This window comes from Bombina bombina, chromosome 10 (assembly GCF_027579735.1).
Source record: "Bombina bombina isolate aBomBom1 chromosome 10, aBomBom1.pri, whole genome shotgun sequence".
In the NCBI taxonomy this organism is placed as follows: domain Eukaryota; kingdom Metazoa; phylum Chordata; class Amphibia; order Anura; family Bombinatoridae; genus Bombina; species Bombina bombina.
In genome coordinates this window covers 103,571,931-103,593,799 of record NC_069508.1, presented here as the reverse complement: position 1 = coordinate 103,593,799, position 21,869 = coordinate 103,571,931, and the positions used below count along the sequence as shown (strand labels likewise).

Here is a 21,869-nt window from a genome sequence, read left to right as displayed (position 1 = left end):
CATGTGATCTTTGCTTGTCTGTAAAGTCATCATCAGTAGCCTTTAAAACATTAAAAGGGAGTATGTCCTGAGCTTCCTTGCACACTGAGACCAGTAGAAGTATTACCCTTTAAAGGGACACAAAGCTAATAATTCTAGAACATCTGAAAGAGCAGTTTTTCCCCCAAAGATAGCAGGTACATGTCTATGTACAGATAGCTCACTGGCTGGGAAGCACAACTCACAACTGCTGTTATTGGTGGTCAGCGATATTTCATTTCCCCCTCAGTACAGGAATATCAGTTTTAAAAGTCTGTAATTCATTTTAAATACCCTCTTTTAGATGCAGTGAAGGTCCAAATATACTTCATTCTCTTCGTGTTCTTTGTTGAAACTACAAGCTATGAGAGCATACTGAGATATGCTCAGGAGCTTGCATGTGTCTTGCACACTATATAGCAGCATTATTTGTAACAATGTTATACATATTGGGTCCTATCTATCCAGCTGTCAACCTAAAATACACCGGAATTCTGCATCGTAATTGTTGCGAGATTGATCCGACCTAGTTATCAAAGCCTCAAGACTGGCAAAAGTTGAAATTTTTGACGTAACATATGAACCGGCAATCTCAATCCGACACAGATCGATGCTTACGTCATTACAGATGTTCCGAATACAAATTCGGCTCTATCTGACACTTTTTCCCAGTTATCAAACTTTTAACAGGTACGCTTGCGTCTTTTCTGACCCAGCGTACCTGGTTTTCAATCCACTACCCTGGAGGTCACGGATGCCATAGAAATCAATGGGAGTCTGAAAGCAGCGAAAGCTTATGTTCAATGCTGCAAGACAAAGAAATATACCCCATTGATTTCTATGGTAGAAAAAAAGTAACGTTTACGCCTAACGCCCTAACATAAACCTTGAGTCTAAACTCCCCTAATCTGCTGCGCCGACGTCGCCGCAACCTAAATAAAATGTATTAACCCCTTAACCTCCGGCCTCCCACATCACCACCACTAACTAAATCTATTAGCCCCTAAACCGTCAGCCCCCCACATCACCAAAAACTAAATTAAGCTATTAACCCCTAAACCTAACAACCCCCTAACTTTAAATTAAAATTACAACATCCGTATCTTAATATAAATTAAAACTTACCTGTAGAATTAAAATAAACTATTTTAAACTATTAATTAACCTACCCTAACTATTATCCTACAATTAAATTAAACTACCAATTAAATAAAATAAATTACATATTAAAAAACCTAACACTACTTAAATTAATTAAATATACAATTAAACATTATTAAAAGTACTACAGAAAAAAACAAACACTAAGTTACAAAAAAACCAAACACTAAATTACGAAAAAAACAAATTATCAAAAATAAAAAAGAATTACACCTAATCTAATAGCCCTTTTAAAATAAAAAAGCCCCCCCCCCCCCAATAAAAAATAAACATAGCCTACAATAAACTAAAAGGGCCTTTTGTGGGGAATTGCCCCAAAGATATAATCTCTTTTACATTGCAAAATAATACAAACACCCCCCTAACAGTTAAGCCCACCACCCAACCAACTAATCCCCCCAAATAAAAAAACTATCTAAAATTACCTAAGCTCCCTATTGCCCTGAAAAGGGCATTTAGCTCTTTTACATGCCCAGACTCTAATCTAAAAATAAAACCCACCCAAAAAACCCTTAAAAAAACCTAACACTAACCCCTGACAATCCACTTACAGTCCTTGAAGGATCCATCCAGCCGGAGAAGTCATCATCCAGGCAGCAAGAAGTCTTTATTCGTGCGGCCTCTTCCATTTTCATCCAGCCGGAGAAGTCCTCATCCAGGTGGCAAGAAGTCTTCATCCAGGCTGCATCTTCTATCTTCATCCATCCGGCGCTGAGTGGGTCCATCCTGAAGACATCCGGCGCGGAGTATCCTCTTCATAAGGCCACCGCCGTAAACTGGAACTTCAATGCAAGTGACGCCATCCTAGATGGCGTCCATTGCATTCATATTGGCTGAAAGATTTCAGTCAGCAAATAGGATTAGAGCTGTTAAAATCATATTGGCTGTTCCAATCAGCCAATAGGATTGAGCTCTCATCCTATTGGCTGTTCCAATCAGCCAATAGGATTGAGCTCTCATGGATGTCAGATGTCTTCAGGATGGACCCACTCTGCGCCGGATGGATGAAGATAGAAGATGCCGTCTGGATGAAAACTTCTTGCTGCCTGGATGATTACTTCTCCGGCTGGATGAAGTTGGAAGAGGCCGTCCGGATGAAGACTTCTTGCCACCTGGATGATGACTTCTCCGGCTGGATGGATCCTTCAAGCAGGACTTCAAGAACTGTAAGTGGATCGTTAAGGGTTTAGTGTTAGGTTTTTTTAAGGGTTTTTTGGGTGGGTTTTATTTTTAGATTAGGGTCTGAGCATGTAAAAGAGCTAAATGCCCTTTTAAGGGCAATGCCCATACAAATGCCCTTTTCAGGGCAATGGGGAGCTTAGGTTATTTTAGATAGGTTTTTTTTTATTTGGGGGGTTGGTTGGTTGGATGTTGGGTTTAACTGTTGGGGGTGGTTGTATTTGTTTGCAATGTTAAAGAGCTGCTATCTTTGGGGCAATGCCCCACAAAAGGCCTTTTTATGGGCCATTGGAAGTTTATTGTAGGCTAGGGTTTTTTTTAAATTTTGGGGGGGGGGCTTTTTTATTTTGATAGGGCTATTAGATTAGGTGTAATTCTTTTTTATTTTTGATCATTTGGATCATTTGTTTTTTTATTTTTTCGTAATTTAGTGTTTGTTTTTTGTAACTTAGTGTTTTTTTTTTCTTTCTGTAATTTAGTACTTTTAATAATGTTTAATAGTATATTTAATTAATTTGAATAGGGTTAGGTTTTTTTAATATGTAATTTATTTTATTTAATTGGTAGTTTAATTTAACTGTAGGATAATAGTTTGGGTAGGTTAATTAATAGTTTAAAATAGTTTATTTTAATTCTACAGGTAAGTTTTAATTTATATTAAGATAGGGATGTGGCAATTTTAATTTAAAGTTAGGGGGTTGTTAGGTTTAGGGGTTAATAGTTTAATTTAGTTTTTGGCAATGTGGGGGCTGACGGTTTAGAGGTTAATAGGTTTAGTTAGTGGTAGTGATGTGGGAGGCCAGAGGTTTAGGGGTTAATACGTTTATTTAGTGTCGGGGGCGGCGGGATAGGGGTTAATAGCTTTATTTAGGTTGCAACGATGTCGGGGAGCGGCGGGATAGGGGTTAATAACTTTATTTAGGTTGCAGCAATATCGGGGAGCGACGGGATAGGGGTTAAACATTTTAGTATAGTGGCGGTGTTTAGTGACAGGGTATAAATAAAGTTGGGAAAAAGCTGAATAGACACGAGATCGATGACTGCTAGTTAAGAACAAGTCCGATGCTCATCGCCCCCATACTTGGTGCACGTCTTTTCTCGGCTGTTTTCATAAATAAGGAGAGCGTATTGAGATACGTGGCCTCAATGTTAGGCGAGCGTATTGGTGCCGGCGAATGCAGCATAGTTGACAGCTTGATAGATATCCCCCATTGTGCTCAAGTCACATGCATTCTCCTGAGCATACCTCAGTATACACTCATGGAAAGGAGCTAAGTTTAAACCAAGGATACCAAAAAAATTAAGTAATATTTGATTTTGAAAGTAAATTGGAAAGTGTACACTCAATTTCTATTATGGAAGTTTAAGTTAGATTTCCATGTCCCTTTAACCACTTAAAGGGACACTGTACCCAAAATTTGTAATTCAGAAAGAACATGCCATTTTAAGCAACTTTCTAATTTACTCCTATTATCATTTTTTTTCTTAGTTCTCTTGCTATCTTTATTTGAAAAAAAAGGCATCTAAGCTTGTTTTGGGTTCAGTACTCTGGACAGCACTTTTTTTTATTGGTGAATGAATTTATCCACCAATCAGCAAGGACAACCCAGGTTGTTCACCAAAAATGGGCCGGCATCTAAACTTACATTTTTGCATTTCAAATAAAGATACCAAGAGAATGAAGAAAATTTGATAAAAGCAGTAAATTAGAAAGTTGCTTAAAATGTCATGCTCAATCTGAATTACGAAAGAAAAAATTGGGTACAGTGTCCCTTTAAAGTGAATGTCAATTTTCAGCAATGAGTGCCCAGTTTTTAAAAAATACAGGGGCACTATCATTGATGAAAGTTTACATTGCATCGGATTTGTAGAAATACTTACCTTTTACTTCTCCAAAACCGGATCGCAGATCCCCCGCCTTCTTCTTCCTGCTGTACAAACACAGCAATGACAAAACCGGCTTCCTCCAATCACAGCCGGGCATCACGAGATGGACGCTCTGGGGGTAAAGCCATTATTGGAAAAAGCCGGTTTTGTCATTTCTGACGTCAGTACAGAGGAACTGGGGCTGGGATCGGCGATCCGGTTTTGGAGAAGTAAAAAGGAAGTATTTCTACAAATGTGGTGCAATGTAAACTTTCATCAATGAACGTGCCCATGTTTTTAAAAGTATTTTCTAAAACCGGGCACTCATTGTTGAAAATTTACCTTCACTTTAAGGACCGGGCATTTCATACAAAAACTTGACCAAAAGATAGATAATTTTTAGCACTTTTGCCATCACTTCATTTAAACATAAATCAAGCCTTTTTTTTTTTTTTTTAAATTTACCTATCAAAACTATATATATATATATATATATATATATATATATATATATATATTTTAGTAGACAACCTTAGGTATGGATCTAGGCCCATTCTGGTATATTTCATGCCACTGTTTTGCTGCCAAATGCGATCATATTAAAAAAATTGTTAACTTTTTCACAAACTTTGGGGTTCTCACTTATGCAGTCATAACACAAATGGATGTAAAAGCTTCTCTTAGATCCCCTTTGTTCAGAAATAGCAGACATGCATGGCTTTGCCATTGCTTTTTTCTAATTAGAGGGCCGCTAATTGCAACTGCGCACCACACTTATGAAATAAATGAGCTTTTGTTTTCCTTTAAAAGTAAAACTAGAATGTGTGTATTTATTTATTTTAACATTTGTATCTCTTCTTTTCATTTCAGGATTTCCTAGCTGATCTGGTGATGTCGGAAGTTGACCGTTGTGGAGACCATGATGTGCTGATTTTTAGAGAGAACACCTTAGCTACCAAAGCCATTGAAGAGTATCTGAAGTTGGTTGGACAGAAGTATCTTCATGATGCACTTGGTAAAAAAAAAATTCGATTGTCTTGATGACAATTGGTTGGATTATGTTTTTTTACTTTTTTTTTTATTATTTCTTCTTTAGCTCGTAGAATTATTTATATAGTTGTGTAGACATGAACTTCAATTTCCAAATTAAATGTTAGTAATTATATGTAGGTATTTTAAATTATTGACATGGAATGTCAATACACCATCTACATATTTTTGTTTTAACTATGTATTTTATTAAAAAATGTTTGTGTCTATATATGTTTGTGTGTTTATATAGATAGATATTGAAGGGCCATAATAGTCAAACAGTTGCACACTGTAATTCATTACAGAATATAATTTTACGAATATTGACCTTACACTAATGTCTGTTTAACTGGGTTAAACACGCAGTAGAAGTACTGCTCGGTACCCGTGAGGCACTGCAGGACCCGAGCGCAAATCGCCGCTGATCCAATCAGTAGCGCTAGTAGCATAACTCAGATGTGCAGCAGTGCACCAAGGCAGAACATATTGCGATCTGAGATGCCATAGCAGGAAATGTCTGCAGAAAGAACGGGACACACATACTGGAACTGTTAGTGCTTTTGTTTTGCAACGCTGCTCCACACCAGACTGTTCTCTTCAAACAGTGCTGTGCTCTGGCTGCACTGTGTACGTTTTCCTTAACACAGTGAAGCCAGAGTGAAGCGCTGTTTGAAGACAATTTTCAAAAACGGAGCAGCGCTGCAAAGCAGCAGCACATTGATTGATGGCTGGCTCTCTGAGTTTTTTTTGTTTTTTTTTTTTAACTCTGCTCCCTAGCCTTTTCCGGTCTTTAAAGCTGTGACTCCTGAATGTAAGGTGTTCTTGTGAGCAGTGCACCTTTTTTATTACTACATTTTACCTTATAATTCTGTTATTAGACCAAGAGCAAAGAAATCACATTTATTCAAAATACATTTCTTTTTTTTTTTCTCTGCAGCTAATTTGCAATGCAATTTTCAACTGCTGCAATATATTATAAAACTTTAAAAAATTGCTTTATTCTCCAATTAATCAACACATTGCAATTGAACTGGTGTTTTAGTGTCTAATTTAAATTTGAATTTCATTTCAAAATGACCTACAAAATTATTATTTTTTTTACAAAAAAATAGAAAAAAATCTCATTGCAGAAAGTAAAAACGTTCTGCCTCTGGGCAGTAGTGTAGGGTCAATATTCTTAAAATGACGTGCTCTAACAATTTATACCATGTCATTTTTCGACTATTATCACCCTTTAATAAATAATTTAAATATATTTAAAAAACTGATATATTTATATACACACACAAATATGTTAAGTAAAAGCTAATTACATTATGCCATTGGTTAGGAGCAACAAACCTCTACAAGCCTGACAAGAAAACAGGACAGGGGTATGCAGAAAAAAAATGATATGCCTTAATTTAGATGAAAAAAAGGGAAATGACTATGATATTCCTTTGACTAGTTTGTATTGTGTCTAATACAGTGGTGGGCTACTGAAGGCCTTGGAACTGCATACAACCAGTTGTTTTCACTGTGACATCCAGTCTCTGAAGTAGAGCAGAGATTTCCTTTGTTTGCTTTTTTATGGTTTGATTAATACTTAATGGGATAGTTTAGTCAAAATCAAACTTTCATGATTCAGATAGAGCATGCAATTTTAGGCAACTTTCTAATTTACTCCTTCTATCAACTTTTCTTCGTTCTCTTAGTATCTTTATTTTAAAAAGCTGGAATGTAAGCTTAGAAACTGGCCCGTTTTTGGTTCAGCACCTGGGTAGCCCTTGCTGATTGGTGTCTAAATGTAGCCATCCAATCAGCAAGCTCTGCCCAGGCGCTGAACCAAAAATGAATGGGCCGGCTCCAAAGCTTACATTACGGCTTTTTTAAATAAAGATACCAAGAGAATGAAAAAAAATTGATAATAGAAGTAAATGAGAAAGTTGCTTAAAATTGTATGCTCTATCTGAATCAAGAATTATTTTTTTTGACTACACTATCCCTTTAAGTAATCAACAAATGAATTAATTGACTTTATGAGAATATAAGTTGTCACATTCCTTATTTATTTGCAGAGTGGGTAAAAATCTATTCTTTTTTTTAAATCAATTTTTTTTTATTTAAATCAGATTTTTTTATTATTGTTATTTAAATAGGATTTTAAATGCTTTTTGCTGAAAATCTAGCTAAATATAGTTTCAATTTAAGGTACATTACATTCTAAAGGTTTTTGTAGTTCTCAAAACTGTGAATTTGTGTCTGTAACAATAACAAGCCCCTTCTTGACAGCAACAATGTTATTAAATAAACATAGAAAGTTGAGAAATAGACCTTAAAGGGACATCATGAGACAACTTTTGGTTTTCAGATAGAGCATACAAATTTCAGATTTACTTCTATGATTAAATTTGCTTCATTCCCTTGGTATCCTTTGTTGCAGGAGAAGAATGTTCTACCAGGGCCTTGCTGAACTCATTCAGTGTGACAGTGACAACTAGCTCATAGTAGTACATTGTTTTTGAGCCTATCTATGTATGCTTTTCAACAATGGATACCAAATAAATAAAGCAAATTAGATAAGAGAAGTAAATTGCAAACTTGTTCAAAATTGCATGTTTTTTGAATCATGAACTTTTCATTTTGAATTTACTGTCCCTTTAATGCCATTGCTCTGCTGCAAATCTATGTATACGAAATACTAAGTTTAAATGCACCTTTTTTATTACTACATTTTTACCTTATATATAATGTGATGTTAGACCAAGAGCAAAGGAAACAAATTTATTCAAAGAATATTCTAAAAACTTTTTTTCTGCAGCTAATCTGCAATGCAATTTTCAGTTGCTGCAATATATTATTAAAAAAAAAAAACCTTTAAAACTTGCTTTATTCTCCAAATAATCATCAAAGTGCAATTAAGCTGGCACCTTAGTGTAAACAGCCTCATTTAACTTTTTATTTCAAAGTAAACTGCAGAAATGTTTTCACTAAAAACATCTCATCGCAGGAAGTAAAAAAATGTTCTGCCTCTGGGGCTGACTAGTAATTTAAATCAAATCCACCCTGTGCATTTTCAAATTAATTTGCAGAATAACAGGAAAAAAATGTATTTGGATTATTTACTGTATATGAAAAATGCACTTGTCTAGTTTAAATACTCTTATTTTGAGACCATTATTAAAGGGACAGTCAACACCAGAATTTTTGTTGTTTAAAAAGAGAGATAATCCCTTTATTACCCATTCCCCAGTTTTGCATAACCAACACAGTTATAATAATACACGTTTTAACTCTGTAATTATCTTGTATCTAAGCTTCTGCTGACTGCCTCCTTATTTCAGTTCTTTTGACAGACATGCAGTTTAGCCAATCAGTGCTCAGTCCTAGGTCACTTTACGTGCATGAGCTCAATGTTATCTTTATGAAACATGTGAACTAATGCCCTCTAGTGGTCAAAATGTATTCAGATTAGAGGCAGTCTTCAAGGTCTAAGAAATTAGCATATGAACCTCCTAGGTTTAGCTTTCAACTAAGAATACCAAATGAACAAAGCAAAATTGGTGATAAAAGTAAATTGGGAAGTTGTTTAAAATTGCATGCCCTATTTAAATAATGAAAAAAAAAATTTGGACTTGACTGTCCCTTTAAGGTTTAGAGTACTGTGTGGTGCTACAAGGACTCAATAGTTCTGTATTTAGTGCTGAATCTGTCTCTAATACCGGATGTCTGTAACTTGTTACCTCTCCCCGGTGTGTCTAGCTAATTGTTGTTTTGCTTATTTCTCTGCTACTGCCCTATTTCTTGTTGGGTCATTCATCTTTCTCCACTGTGTTAATCACATTGACTTTCCCGTCGCTTCCTTTGCTTCAGGGGAATTCATCAAGGCTCTGTATGAGTCAGACGAGAACTGTGAGGTTGATCCCAGTAAATGTTCCTCTAGTGAGCTAGCTGAACACCAGAGCAACCTAAAGATGTGCTGCGAGCTGGCATTCTGCAAGATCATCAATTCCTACTGGTGAGTGGCAACCCAATCAATTTGAGAATGACACCTAGTGAATAAAATTGCGCTCTGCTCTCAGTTCTGCGATTATTGGTAAACTCTCATAGGGGAGTACTTAGAAAGCAGTTAAAGTAGGAGAACTGAAAACCAACTGGTAATGTAATTGAAGAGAGACGAAACTTAAAATTAAACCTTCATAAATCACATAGATTGTACTATATTAATTTTGAAATCTATCGGCCAGATTACGAGTCTTGCGTTATGAGGGGTGCGTTGCTAACTTGCACGTTATTGTCACCGCTCACTTACCTACAGCGCTGGTATTACAGGTTTTTATAAACCCGGCGTTAAAAGGCAAGATGTGAGCGTAGAGCAAAATTGTGCTCCATACCGCACTCCAATACCAGCGCTGCTTAAGTCAGCGGTGAGCTGGTTATATGTGCTCGTGCATGATTTCCCCATAGACATCAATGGGGAGAGCCGGCTGAGAAAAAGTCTAACACCTGCAATAAAGCAGCGTAAAGCTCAGTAACGCAGCCTCATTGATTCCTATGGGGAAACAAAATGTATGTTTACACCTAACACCCTAACATGAACCCTGAGTCTAAACACCCCTAATCTTACACTTATTAACCCCTAATCTTTGGCCCCGACATCGCCGACACCCGCATTATACTTATTAACCCCTAATCTGCCGCTCTGGACATCACCACCACCTACATTATACATATGAACCCCTAATCTGCTGCCCCCAACATCGCCGACACCTACATTATATTTATTAACCCCTAATCTGCTGCCCGCAACATTGCTGACACCTACATAATGTTATTAACCCCTAATCTGCCACCCCCAATGTCGCCACCACTATAATAAACATATTAACCCCTAAACCGCCGTACTCCCGCATCGCAAACACTAGTTAAATGTTATTGACCCCTAATCTGCCGCCCCTAACATCGCTGCCACCTACCTACATTTATTAACCCCTAAATTGCTGCCGCCACTATATTGTATTTATTAACCCCTAAATCTAAGTCTAACCCTAACACCCCCTAACTTAAATATAATTAAAATAAATCTAAATACAAATTCCTATCATTACCTTAATAATTCCTATTTAAAACTAAATACTTACCTATAAAATAAACCCTAAACTAGCTGCAATATAACTAATAGTTACATTGTAGCTAGCTTAGGGTTTATTTTTATTTTACAGGCAAGTTTGTATTTATTTTAACTAGGTAGAATAGTTACTAAATAGTTATTAACTATTTAATAACTACCTAGCTAACATAAATACAAATTGACCTGTAAAATAAAACCTAACCTAAGTTACACTAACACCTAACACTACACTACAATTAAATAAATTCCCTAAATTAAATACAATTAACTAAATTCAAAACAATTAGCTAAATTACAAAAAAAACACTAAATTACAGAAAATAAAAAACAAATTACAAGATCTTTAAACTAATTACACCTAATCTAATAGTCCTATCAAAATAAAAAAAGCCCACCCAAAATAAAAAAAACCTAGCCTAAACTAAACTACCAATAGCCCTTAAAAGGGCCTTTTGCGGGGCATTGCCCCAAAGAAATCAGCTCTTTTACCTGTAAAAAAAAAAATACAAACAACCCCCCCCAACAGTAAAACCCACCACCCACACAACCAACCCCCCAAATAAAACCCTAACTAAAAAAAACTAAACTCCACATTGCCCTGAAAAGGGCATTTGGATGGGCATTGCACTTAAAAGGGCATTTAGCTCTATTGCAGCCCAAAGCCCTAACCTAAAAAAAAACCCCACCCAATACACCCTTAAAGAATTCTAACACTAACCCCCGAAGATCCACTTACCGGGAGAAGTCTTCATCCAAGCAGCAAGATGTCCTCAACGAAGCCGGCAGAAGTGGTCCTCCAGACGGGCAGAAGTCTTCACCCAGACGGCATCTTCTATCTTCATCCTTCCGACGCAGAAACGGCTCCATCTTCAAGACATCCGGCACAGAGCATCCTCCTTCTTCCGACGTCTTCTTCTGGAATGACGGTACCTTTAAGTGACATCATCCAAGATGGCGTCCCTTAGATCCCGATTGGCTGATGCAATCTATCAGCCAATCGGAATCTAAGGGACACCATCTTGGATGACGTCACTTAAAGGTTCCGTCATTCCAGAAGAAGATGTCTGATAAAAGGATGCTCCGCGCCGGATGTCTTGAAGATGGAGCCGCTCCGCATCGGAAGGATGAAGATAGAAGATGCCGTCTGGGTGAAGACTTCTGCCCGTTTGGAGGACCACTTCTGTCCGTCTGGAGGACCACTTCTGCCGGCTTCGTTGAGGACATCTTGACGCTTGGATGAAGACTTCTCCCGGTAAGTGGATCTTCGGGGGTTAGTGTTAGGATTTTTTAAGGGCGTATTTGGTGGGTTGGTGGGGGGGGGGGGGGCGTTAGGTTAGGGCTTTGGGCCGCAATAGAGCTAAATGCACTTTTAAGGGCAATGCCCATCCAAATGCCCTTTTCAGGGCAATGGGGAGCTTAGGTGTTTTTAGTTAGGGTTTTATTTGGGGGGTTGGTTGTGTGGTTGGTGGGTTTTACTGTTGGGGGGGTTGTATTTTTTTTAACAGGTAAAAGAGCTGATTTATTTGGGGCAATGCCCCGCAAAAGGCCCTTTTAAGGCCTATTGGTAGTTTAGTTTAGGCTAGGGTTTTTTTTATTTTGGGTGGGCTTTTTTTATTTTGATAGGGCTATTAGATTAGGTGTAATTAGTTTGAAGATCTTGTAATTTGTTTTTTATTTTTGTAATTTAGTGTTTGTTTGTTTTTGTAATTTAGCTAATTGTTTTGAATTTAGTTAATTGTATTTTATTTAGGGAATTTATTTAATTGTAGTGTAGTGTTAGGTGTTATTGTAACTTAGGTTAGGTTTTATTTTACAGGTCAATTTGTATTTATTTTAGCTAGGTAGTTAGTAAATAGTTAATAACTATTTACTAACTATTCTACCTAAGTAAAATAAATACAAACTTGCCTGTAAAATAAAAATAAACCCTAAGCTAGATACAATGTAACTATTAGTTATATTGTAGCTATCTTAGGGTTTATTTTATAGGTAAGTATTTAGTTTTAAATAGAAATTATTTAGGTAATGATAGTAGGTTTTATTTAGATTTATTTTAATTATATTTAAGTTAGGGGGTGTTAGGTTTAGACTTGGGTTTAGGGGTTAATAAATTTAATATAGTGGCAGCGACGTTTGGGGCGGCAGATTAGGGGTTAATAAATGTAGGTAGGTGGCGGCGATGTTAGGGACAGCAGATTAGGGGTTAATAATATTTAACTAGTGTTTGCAAGGCGGGAGTACGGCGGTTTAGGGGTTAATATGTTCTAGTGTCGGCAATGTAGGGGTTAATAATTTTATTTTAGTGTTTGCGGTGCGGGAGGGCCTCGGTTTAGGGCTTAATAGGTAGTTTATGGGTGTTAGTGTACTTTTTAGCACTTTAGTTATGAGTTTTATGCTACAGCGTTGTAGTGTAAAACTCATAACTACTGACTTTAGAATGCATTACAAATCTTGACGGGGTAGGCTGTACCGCTCACTTTTTGGCCTCCCAGGACAAGCTCATAATACCGGCACTATAGAAGTCCCATAGAAAAAAGACTATACGCAATTTGCGTAAGTTGATTTGCGGTAAGGCCAAAAAGTGTGCGGGACAGCTGTACCTACAAGACACGTAATACTAGCGGTAGTAAAAAAGCAGCGTTATGAGGCTTAACGCTGCTTTTTTACTCATAACTCAAGACTCGTAATCTAGCCATATGTCTTTTATCAGATTTACTTTGTTCTTATGGTATCTTTAACCCTTTCAGTGCTAACGACGGCTCTGAGCCGTCGCAGAGTTTCTAACTCAGGTGCTAACGACGGCTCAGAGCCGTAGCTAGCACTCTCCCACCTTGAGGGAGATCTGGGGGCTCCCACCCGCTTCTACCTTGGCGATCGGGCCTGTATAGTGACAGGCATCGCCGAGGCTTCACGTTATGCACAGTGACGTCTTGCGTGATGACGTCACCGCGCAACTTTATTTAAAAATAGCAATGTTAAGAATAGGAAAAGGGGGCATTCTGCTTCCTGTATCTCAGGCATCTAAGCAGCTACAGACCTCAAGACCGACCGTTGGAAAGGTAATCGCCTAACCTTTCCATCAGTGTAAGTCTTTGGGATCTGGAAAAAAAAGTTACAAAAAAAAATATTTAAAAACAAAAACCTTTAAACAGCTTAGTACCCAGGTGGTAAAGTGCTTAGCACTCAAAGGGTTAATTGAAGAGCTTATCTAGGTAGGAGCAGATGTGCTGAGTACTATATGGGATCTCAAGTTAGTCTTTGTAGTTTAATTGCTATTATACCACAGGCAGTACTAGTGGCTAAGGCTGTACTGGTAACATTAGAGCAGGATAATTATTTTTTATTTTATTACTCATTTTCTTTTTTTCTTTAGTGTCTTTCCCAGGGAACTGAAGGAGGTGTTTGCGTCATGGAAGCAGCAGTGCATTAACCGGGGCAAGCAGGACATCAGCGAGAGATTAATTAGTGCCTCACTCTTCCTTCGCTTCTTGTGCCCATCCATCATGTCCCCAAGCCTGTTCGGCCTTATGCAGGAATACCCAGATGACCGCACATCACGAACACTCACACTCATTGCCAAAGTCATCCAAAACCTTGCAAACTTCGCAAAGTAGGTGTATTGAATGGTGTGTGCGCACATAGGGATAATCCAAGATTAGGATTCACAAGTCCCCCTACTAACTGCCCATCCCTATTTAAAAGGACATAAAATCCCAACATTTTTTCTTTCATGATTTAGACAGAGCACACAAATTTAAACAACTTTCCAATGTACTTTTATCTAATTTGCTTCGTTCTATTGGTATCCTTTGTTGAAAAGTATATCTAGATAGGCTCAGAAGCTGGGAGCTAGCTACTGATTGGTGGCTGCACATAAACGCCTCTTGTAATTGGCTTACCTGTGTGTTCAGGTACTTCCTAGTAGTGCATTGCTGCTTCTTCAAGAAAGGATTCCAAGAGAACAAAGCAAAACTTATAATAGAAGTAAATTGGAAAGTTGTTTACATATGTATGCTCTATCTGAATCATGAAATAAAATGTTTGGGTTTAATGTCCCTTTAAGCTTTTCCATGTTCTTGTGGGAAGGCGATTTTGTGGTTTTGTGACCACTTTTAACATCATTTCTATTAAGAAATGTGCTTAATTCTCTTGTTATCATTTCTCTTGGAGCATATAAACATATGTTTAGCAGCATCAATGCACGACTCCTAGGAACTAGTTTCTCTCCTGTCATTGGCTCGCAAGATGTGTTCTGCTAGCTCCCAGTAGTTCATTGGTGCACTGGAGTTGATTTTAACTATGTGTTTAATCCCTTTGCAGGCAAGCAACAGTACAATAATTAAATACTCTAACATATTAGAGCTTTTATTTTTATAACTCAAGCCTCACGTAATTCTATATGAACTTTCTTTACCGATTACATTTTTTTTTATGAATACCTTTTAATTTTATATTAATTTTATATTTCTTTTATTAATTTTGCATATTGTAGTATATGATACTTTGTCAGCATATATTCTTTTTTAATAAGGGTTCCTTACCGATCATCCCGACTTTATTGGATAAGCTAGAGAGCAGCGATGTGTTTTTAGAGTTTAGTTTTTAATTCTCAAAATACTTGAATCTAAAGTTTGATTTTTAATGATAATAGAATATTAAAGAGAGAGGCATGAAAGTAAAAAAATAACTTTCAGAATGGAGAATGCAATTTTAAGAGATTTTTCAAATAGCTTCTTTTATCAAAATTACTTTGCTCACTCGGTATCCTTTGTTGAAAAGCAGCAAAGCACTACTGAGAGAGAGGTTGTGATTGGTGGCTATGCACGTATACTTCTTATCTTTCTTATCATTGGTTCACAAGTTGTGTTCCACTAGGTCTAAGTAGGTGTGTGTTTAGCAGCAGTGTAGGAGTTAAACACATAGTTATGTGCAAGCAATAATAAAATCGTCTAACACAACTTTATTTTGCACATTGATGTCTTTTTAAAAACAAAGCATAGTATTTCATGAGGCAATGTTATCTTTTTGTGTGTAGGTTCGGTAATAAAGAGGAGTATATGGCCTTCATGAACGATTTCTTAGAACACGAATGGAGTGGAATGAAGCGTTTTCTTCAGGAGATCTCCAACCCAGACACCATCTCGAACACTCCAGGATTTGAAGGTTACATTGACCTTGGCCGCGAACTGTCAGTGCTGCACAGCCTGTTGTGGGAGGTTGTCTCTCAGTTAGATAAGGTATTGTAAAATGTTTTCCATATCACTGTATACCTACAAGTAGCGTGCTGGGCAATACATTTCTAGGTTTCCGAGACCCATTAGGTTCTCGCCTTTCTTTCAGACTGAACCTTTGATTATTACATTTGATTATTATTCTGATAATTGAATTATATTAAAGGGATATTCTAATGTAATGATAAAATAATGTTGTTTGTTACAGTATTTTATTATTTTACAAATGCTCATTAGTGTTTGTTTACCCCTGCAGAGAGGGTTAAACACATTCTTAAAGGGACAGTATACTATAAAATAGTTTTTTCCTGAATGTGTTTCCATTTACTTTATTTAACTGCTGCAGAGTATAAAATGTATGAGATTTGCTTTTTTAAGGCTTATTTGTGTATATGAATTAGCTGATTTTGTGTTTTGAAGCCACAACCTAATAAAATGGGCTGAGCTTGTAGTTATAATCAGATCTCATTACTTTATCACATTGTGTACATATACCTGCATCTTTATCTTATATCTGTCCATAAACCAATCACCAATACTTGGAGAGAACAATGGAAAATTAACATTTTATTATCTCTTCTATAACCCCTGTGAGTGTAATTTCTTCTACTGGCTGTGTTAACACAGCTTGGCGTTGAGGCCAAAAACTTTCAGGATGGGTGGGGATACCACAGGCTAAATAATCTATTTCAAATGCCATTATAAGGGTAATGGAAATACTTGAAAACAATTTAATACACTCCAGCAGGTAAAGTGGATCACTGGGAACAAATTAAAGGGGAGAACATTTCTCCAACATAGGTGTGTCCGGTCCACGGCGTCATCCTTACTTGTGGGATATTCTCTTCCCCAACAGGAAATGGCAAAGAGCCCAGCAAAGCTGGTCACATGATCCCTCCTAGGCTCCGCCTACCCCAGTCATTCTCTTTGCCGTTGTACAGGCAACATCTCCACGGAGATGGCTTAGAGTTTTTTAGTGTTTAACTGTAGTTTTTATTATTCAATCAAGAGTTTGTTATTTTGAAATAGTGCTGGTATGTACTATTTACTCAGAAACAGAAAAGAGATGAAGATTTCTGTTTGTATGAGGAAAATGATTTTTAGCAACCGTAACTAAAATCCATGGCTGTTCCACACAGGACTGTTGAGAGCAATTACTTCAGTTGGGGGAACAGTGTGCAGTCTCTTGCTGCTTGAGGTATGACACATTCTAACAAGACGATGTAATGCTGGAAGCTGTCATTTTCCCTATGGGATCCGTGAAGCCATGTTTATTACGATCGTAAATAAGGGCTTCACAAGGGCTTATTAAGACTGTAGACTTTTTCTGGGCTAAATCGATTCATTATTAACACATATTTAGCCTTGAGGAATCATTTTATCTGGGTATTTTGATATAATAATATCGGCAGGCACTGTATTAGACACCTTATTCCCTTAGGGGCTTTCCCCAAAGCTTAAGCAGAGCCTCATTTTCGCGCCGGTGTGGCGCACTTGTTTTTGAGAGGCATGGCATGCAGTCGCATGTGAAGAGGAGCTCTGATACTTAGAAAAGACTTTCTGAAGGCGTCATTTGGTATCGTTATTCCCCTTTGGGCTTGGTTGGGTCCTCAGCAAAGCAGATACCAGGGACTGTAAAGGGGTTAAAGCTTTAAAAACGGCTCCGGTCTCCGTTATTTTAAAGGGTTAAAGCTTCCAATTTGGTGTGCAATACTTTTAAGGCTTTAAGACACTGTGGTGAAAATTTGGTGAATTTTGATCAATTCCTTCATGTTTTTTCGCAATTGCAGTAATAAAGTGTGCTCAGTTTAAAATTTAAAGTGACAGTAACGGTTTTAGTTTAAAACGTTTTTGTACTTTGTTATCAAGTTTAGGCCTGTTTAACATGTCTGAACTACCAGATAGACTGTGTTCTGAATGTGGGGAAGCCAGAATTCCTATTCATTTAAATAAATGTGATTTATGTGATAATGACAATGATGCCCAAGATGATTCCTCAAGTGAGGGGAGTAAGCATGGTACTGCATCATTCCCTCCTTCGTCTACACGAGTCTTGCCCACTCAGGAGGCCCCTAGTACATCTAGCGCGCCAATACTCCTTACTATGCAACAATTAACGGCTGTAATGGATAATTCTGTCAAAAACATTTTAGCCAAAATGAACCCTTGTCAGCGTAAGCGTGGCTGCTCTGTTTAGATACTGAAGAGCATGACCGACTGCTGATATTAATATCTCTGAAGGGCCCCTTACCCAGTCTGATGGGGGCCAGGGAAGGTTTTGTCTGAGGGAGAAATTACTGATTCAGGGAACATTTCTCAACAGGCTGAACCTGATGTGATTGCATTTAAATTTAAGTTGAACATCTCCGCATTCTGCTTAAGGAGGTATTATCCACTCTGGATGATTGTGAAAAGTTGGTCATCCCAGAGAAACTATGTAAAATGGACAAGTTCCTAGAGGTGCCGGGGCTCCCAGAAGCTTTCCTATACCCAAAGCGGGTGGCGGACATTGTTAATAAAGAATGGGAAAGGCCCGGTATTCCTTTCGTCCCTCCCCCCCAGCTCTAAAAAATTGTTTCCTATGGTCGACCCCAGAAAGGACTTATGGCAGACAGTCCCCAAGGTCGAGGGAGCGGTTTCCACTTTAAACAAACGCACCACTATACCCATAGAGGATAGTGGTGCTTTCAAAGATCCTATGGATAAAAAATTAGAAGGTTTGCTTAAAAAAATGTTTGTTCAGCAGGGTTACCTTCTACAACCAATTTCATGCATTGTCCCTGTCGCTACAGCCGCATGTTTCTGGTTCGATGAGCTGATAAGGGCGCTCGATAGTGATTCTCCTCCTTATGAGGAGATTATGGACAGAATCAATGCTCTCAAATTGGCTAATTCTTTCACCCTAGACGCCACTTTGCAATTAGGCTAGGTTAGCGGCTAAGAATTCTGGGTTTGCTATTGTGGCGCGCAGAGCGCTTTGGTTGAAATCTTGGTCGGCTGATGCGTCTTCCAAGAACAAAGCTACTAAACATTCCTTTCAAGGGGAAAACGCTGTTTGGCCCTGACTTGAAAGAGATTATCTCTGTTATCACTGGGGGTATGGGCCACGCCCTTCCTCAGGATCGGCCTTTCAAGGCAAAACATAGACCTAATTTTCGTCCCTTTCGTAAAAACGGACCAGCCCAAAGTGCTACGTCCTCTAAGCAAGAGGGAAATACTTCTCAAGCCAAGCCAGCTTGGAGACCAATGCAAGGCTGGAACAAGGGAAAGCAGGCCAAGAAACCTGCCACTGCTACCAAGACAGCATGAAATGTTGGCCCGCCGATCCGGGACCGGATCTGGTGGGGGGCAGACTCTCTCTCTTCGCTCAGGCTTGGGCAGAGATGTTCTGGATCCTTGGGCGCTAGAAATAGTCTCCCAAGGTTATCTTCTGGATTCAAGGGACTTCCCCCAAGGGGGAGGTTCCACAGGTCTCAGTTGTCTTTAGACCACATAAAAAGACAGGCGTTCTTACATTGTGTAGAAGACCTGTTAAAAATGGGAGTGATTCATCCTGTTCCATTAAGAGAACAAGGGATGGGGTTCTACTCCAATCTGTTCATAGTTCCCAAAAAAGAGGGAACGTTCAGACCAATCTTAGATCTCAAGATCTTAAACAAGTTTCTCAAGGTTCCATCGTTCAAGATGGAAACCATTCGAACTATTCTTCCTTCCATCCAGGAAGGTCAATTCATGACCACGGTGGATTTAAAGGATGCGTATCTACATATTCCTATCCACAAGGAACATCATCGGTTCCTAAGGTTCGCATTCCTGGACAAACATTACCAGTTCGTGGCGCTTCCTTTCGGATTAGCCACTGCTCCAAGGATTTTCACAAAGGTACTAGGGTCCCTTCTAGCTGTGCTAAGACCAAGGGGCGTTGCGGTAGTACCTTACTTGGACGACATTCTGATTCAAGCGTCGTCCCTTCCTCAAGCAAAGGCTCACACGGACTTCGTCCTGGCCTTTCTCAGATCTCACGGATGGAAAGTGAACGTGGAAAAGAGTTCTCTATCCCCGTCAACAAGGGTTCCCTTCTTGGGAACAATTATAGACTCCTTAGAAATGAGGATTTTCTAACAGAGGCCAGAAAAACAAAACTTCTAGACTCTTGTCGGATACTTCATTCCGTTCCTCTTCCTTCCATAGCTCAGTGCATGGAAGTGATCGGGTTGATGGTAGCGGCAATGGACATAGTTCCTTTTGCGCGCATTCATCTAAGACCATTACAACTGTGCATGCTCAGTCAGTGGAATGGGGGACTATACAGACTTGTCTCGAAGATACAAGTAAATCAGAGGACCAGAGACTCACTCCGTTGGTGGCTGTCCCTGGACAACCTGTCACAAGGGATGACATTCCGCAGACCAGAGTGGGTCATTGTCACGACCGACGCCAGTCTGATGGGCTGGGGCGCGGTCTGGGGATCCCTGAAAGCTCAGGGGTCTTTGGTCTCGGGAAGAATCTCTTCTACCGATAAATTATTCTGGAACTGAGAGCGATATTCAATGCTCTCAAGGCTTGGCCTCAGCTAGCGTGGACCAAGTTCATACGGTTTCAATCAGACAAACATGACAACTGTTGCGTACATCAACCATCAGGGGGGAACAAGGAGTTCCTAGCGATGGAAGAAGTGACCAAAATCATTCTATGGGCGGAGTCTCACTCCTGCCACCTGTCTGCTATCCACATCCCAGGAGTGGAAAATTGGGAAGCGGATTTTCTGAGTCGTCAGACATTGCATCCGGGGGAGTGGGAACTCCATCCGGAAATCTTTGCCCAAGTCACTCGGCTGTGGGGCATTCCAGACATGGATCTGATGGCCTCTCGTCAGAAACTTCAAAGTTCCTTGCTACGGGTCCAGATCCAGGGATCCCAAGGCGGCTCTAGTGGATGCACTAGTAGCACCTTGGACCTTCAAACTAGCTTATGTGTTCCCGCCATTTCCTCTCATCCCCAGGCTGGTAGCCAGGATCAATCAGGAGAGGGCGTCGGTGATCTTGATAGCTCCTGCGTGGCCACGCAGGACTTGGTATGCAGATCTGGTGAATATGTCATCGGCTCCACCTTGGAAGCTACCTTTGAGACGAGACCTTCTTGTTCAGGGTCCGTTCGAACATCCGAATCTGGTTTCACTCCAGCTGACTGCTTGGAGATTGAACGCTTGATTTTATCGAAGCGAGGATTCTCAGATTCTGTTATCGATACTCTTGTTCAGGCCAGAAAGCCTGTAACTAGAAAGATTTACCACAAAATTTGGAAAAAAATATATCTGTTGGTGTGAATCTAAAGGATTCCCTTGGGACAAGGTTAAGATTCCTAGGATTCTATCCTTCCTTCAAGAAGGATTGGAAAAAGGATTATCTGCAAGTTCCCTGAAGGGACAGATTTCTGCCTTGTCGGTGTTACTTCACAAAAAGCTGGCAGCTGTGCCAGATGTTCAAGCTTTTGTTCAGGCTCTGGTTAGAATCAAGCCTGTTTACAAAACCTTTGAATCCTCCTTGGAGTCTCAATTTCGTTCTTTCAGTTCTTCAGGGGGTTCCGTTTGAACCCTTGCATTCCGTTGATATTAATTATTATCTTGGAAAGTTTTGTTTTTAGTTGCAATTTCTTCTGCCAGAAGAGTTTCAGAATTATCTGCTCTGCAGTGTTCTCCTCCTTATCTGGTGTTCCATGCAGATAAGGTGGTTTTACGTACTAAAACCTGGTTTTCTTCCAAAGGTTGTTTCTAACAAAAACATTAACCCAGGAGATTATCGTACCTTCTCTGTGTCCGAAACCAGTTTCAAAGAAGGAACGTTTGTTGCACAATTTGGATGTTGTTCGTGCTCTAAAATTCTATTTAGATGCTACCAAGGATTTTAGACAAACATCTTCCTTGTTTGTTGTTTATTCCGGTAAAAGGAGAGGTCAAAAAGCAACTTCTACCTCTCTCTCTTTTTGGATTAAAAGCATCATCAGATTGGCTTACGAGACTGCCGGACGGCAGCCTCCCGAAAGAATCACAGCTCATTCCACTAGGGCTGTGGCTTCCACATGGGCCTTCAAGAACGAGGCTTCTGTTGATCAGATATGTAGGGCAGCGACTTGGTCTTCACTGCACACTTTTACCAAATTTTACAAGTTTGATACTTTTGCTTCTTCTGAGGCTATTTTTGGGAGAAAGGTTTTGCAAGCCGTGGTGCCTTCCCATTTAGGTGACCTGATTTGCTCCCTCCCTTCATCCGTGT

General features: G+C 39.0%; 1 protein-coding gene across 4 annotated transcripts in view; it reads left to right on the top strand.

Moving 5' to 3' along the window:
- RASAL2 (RAS protein activator like 2) overlaps window positions 1–21,869 on the top strand; it is a 516,482-nt gene that overhangs the window by 453,832 nt on the left and 40,781 nt on the right. For all 4 annotated transcript variants that reach the window (XM_053693294.1, XM_053693295.1, XM_053693293.1 and 1 more), the window contains 4 exons: window positions 5,095–5,239; window positions 9,109–9,253; window positions 13,740–13,976; window positions 15,402–15,603. In XM_053693294.1, the coding sequence (XP_053549269.1) occupies window positions 5,095–5,239; window positions 9,109–9,253; window positions 13,740–13,976; window positions 15,402–15,603 (729 nt within the window). The remainder of the gene's footprint in view (window positions 1–5,094; window positions 5,240–9,108; window positions 9,254–13,739; window positions 13,977–15,401; window positions 15,604–21,869) is intronic.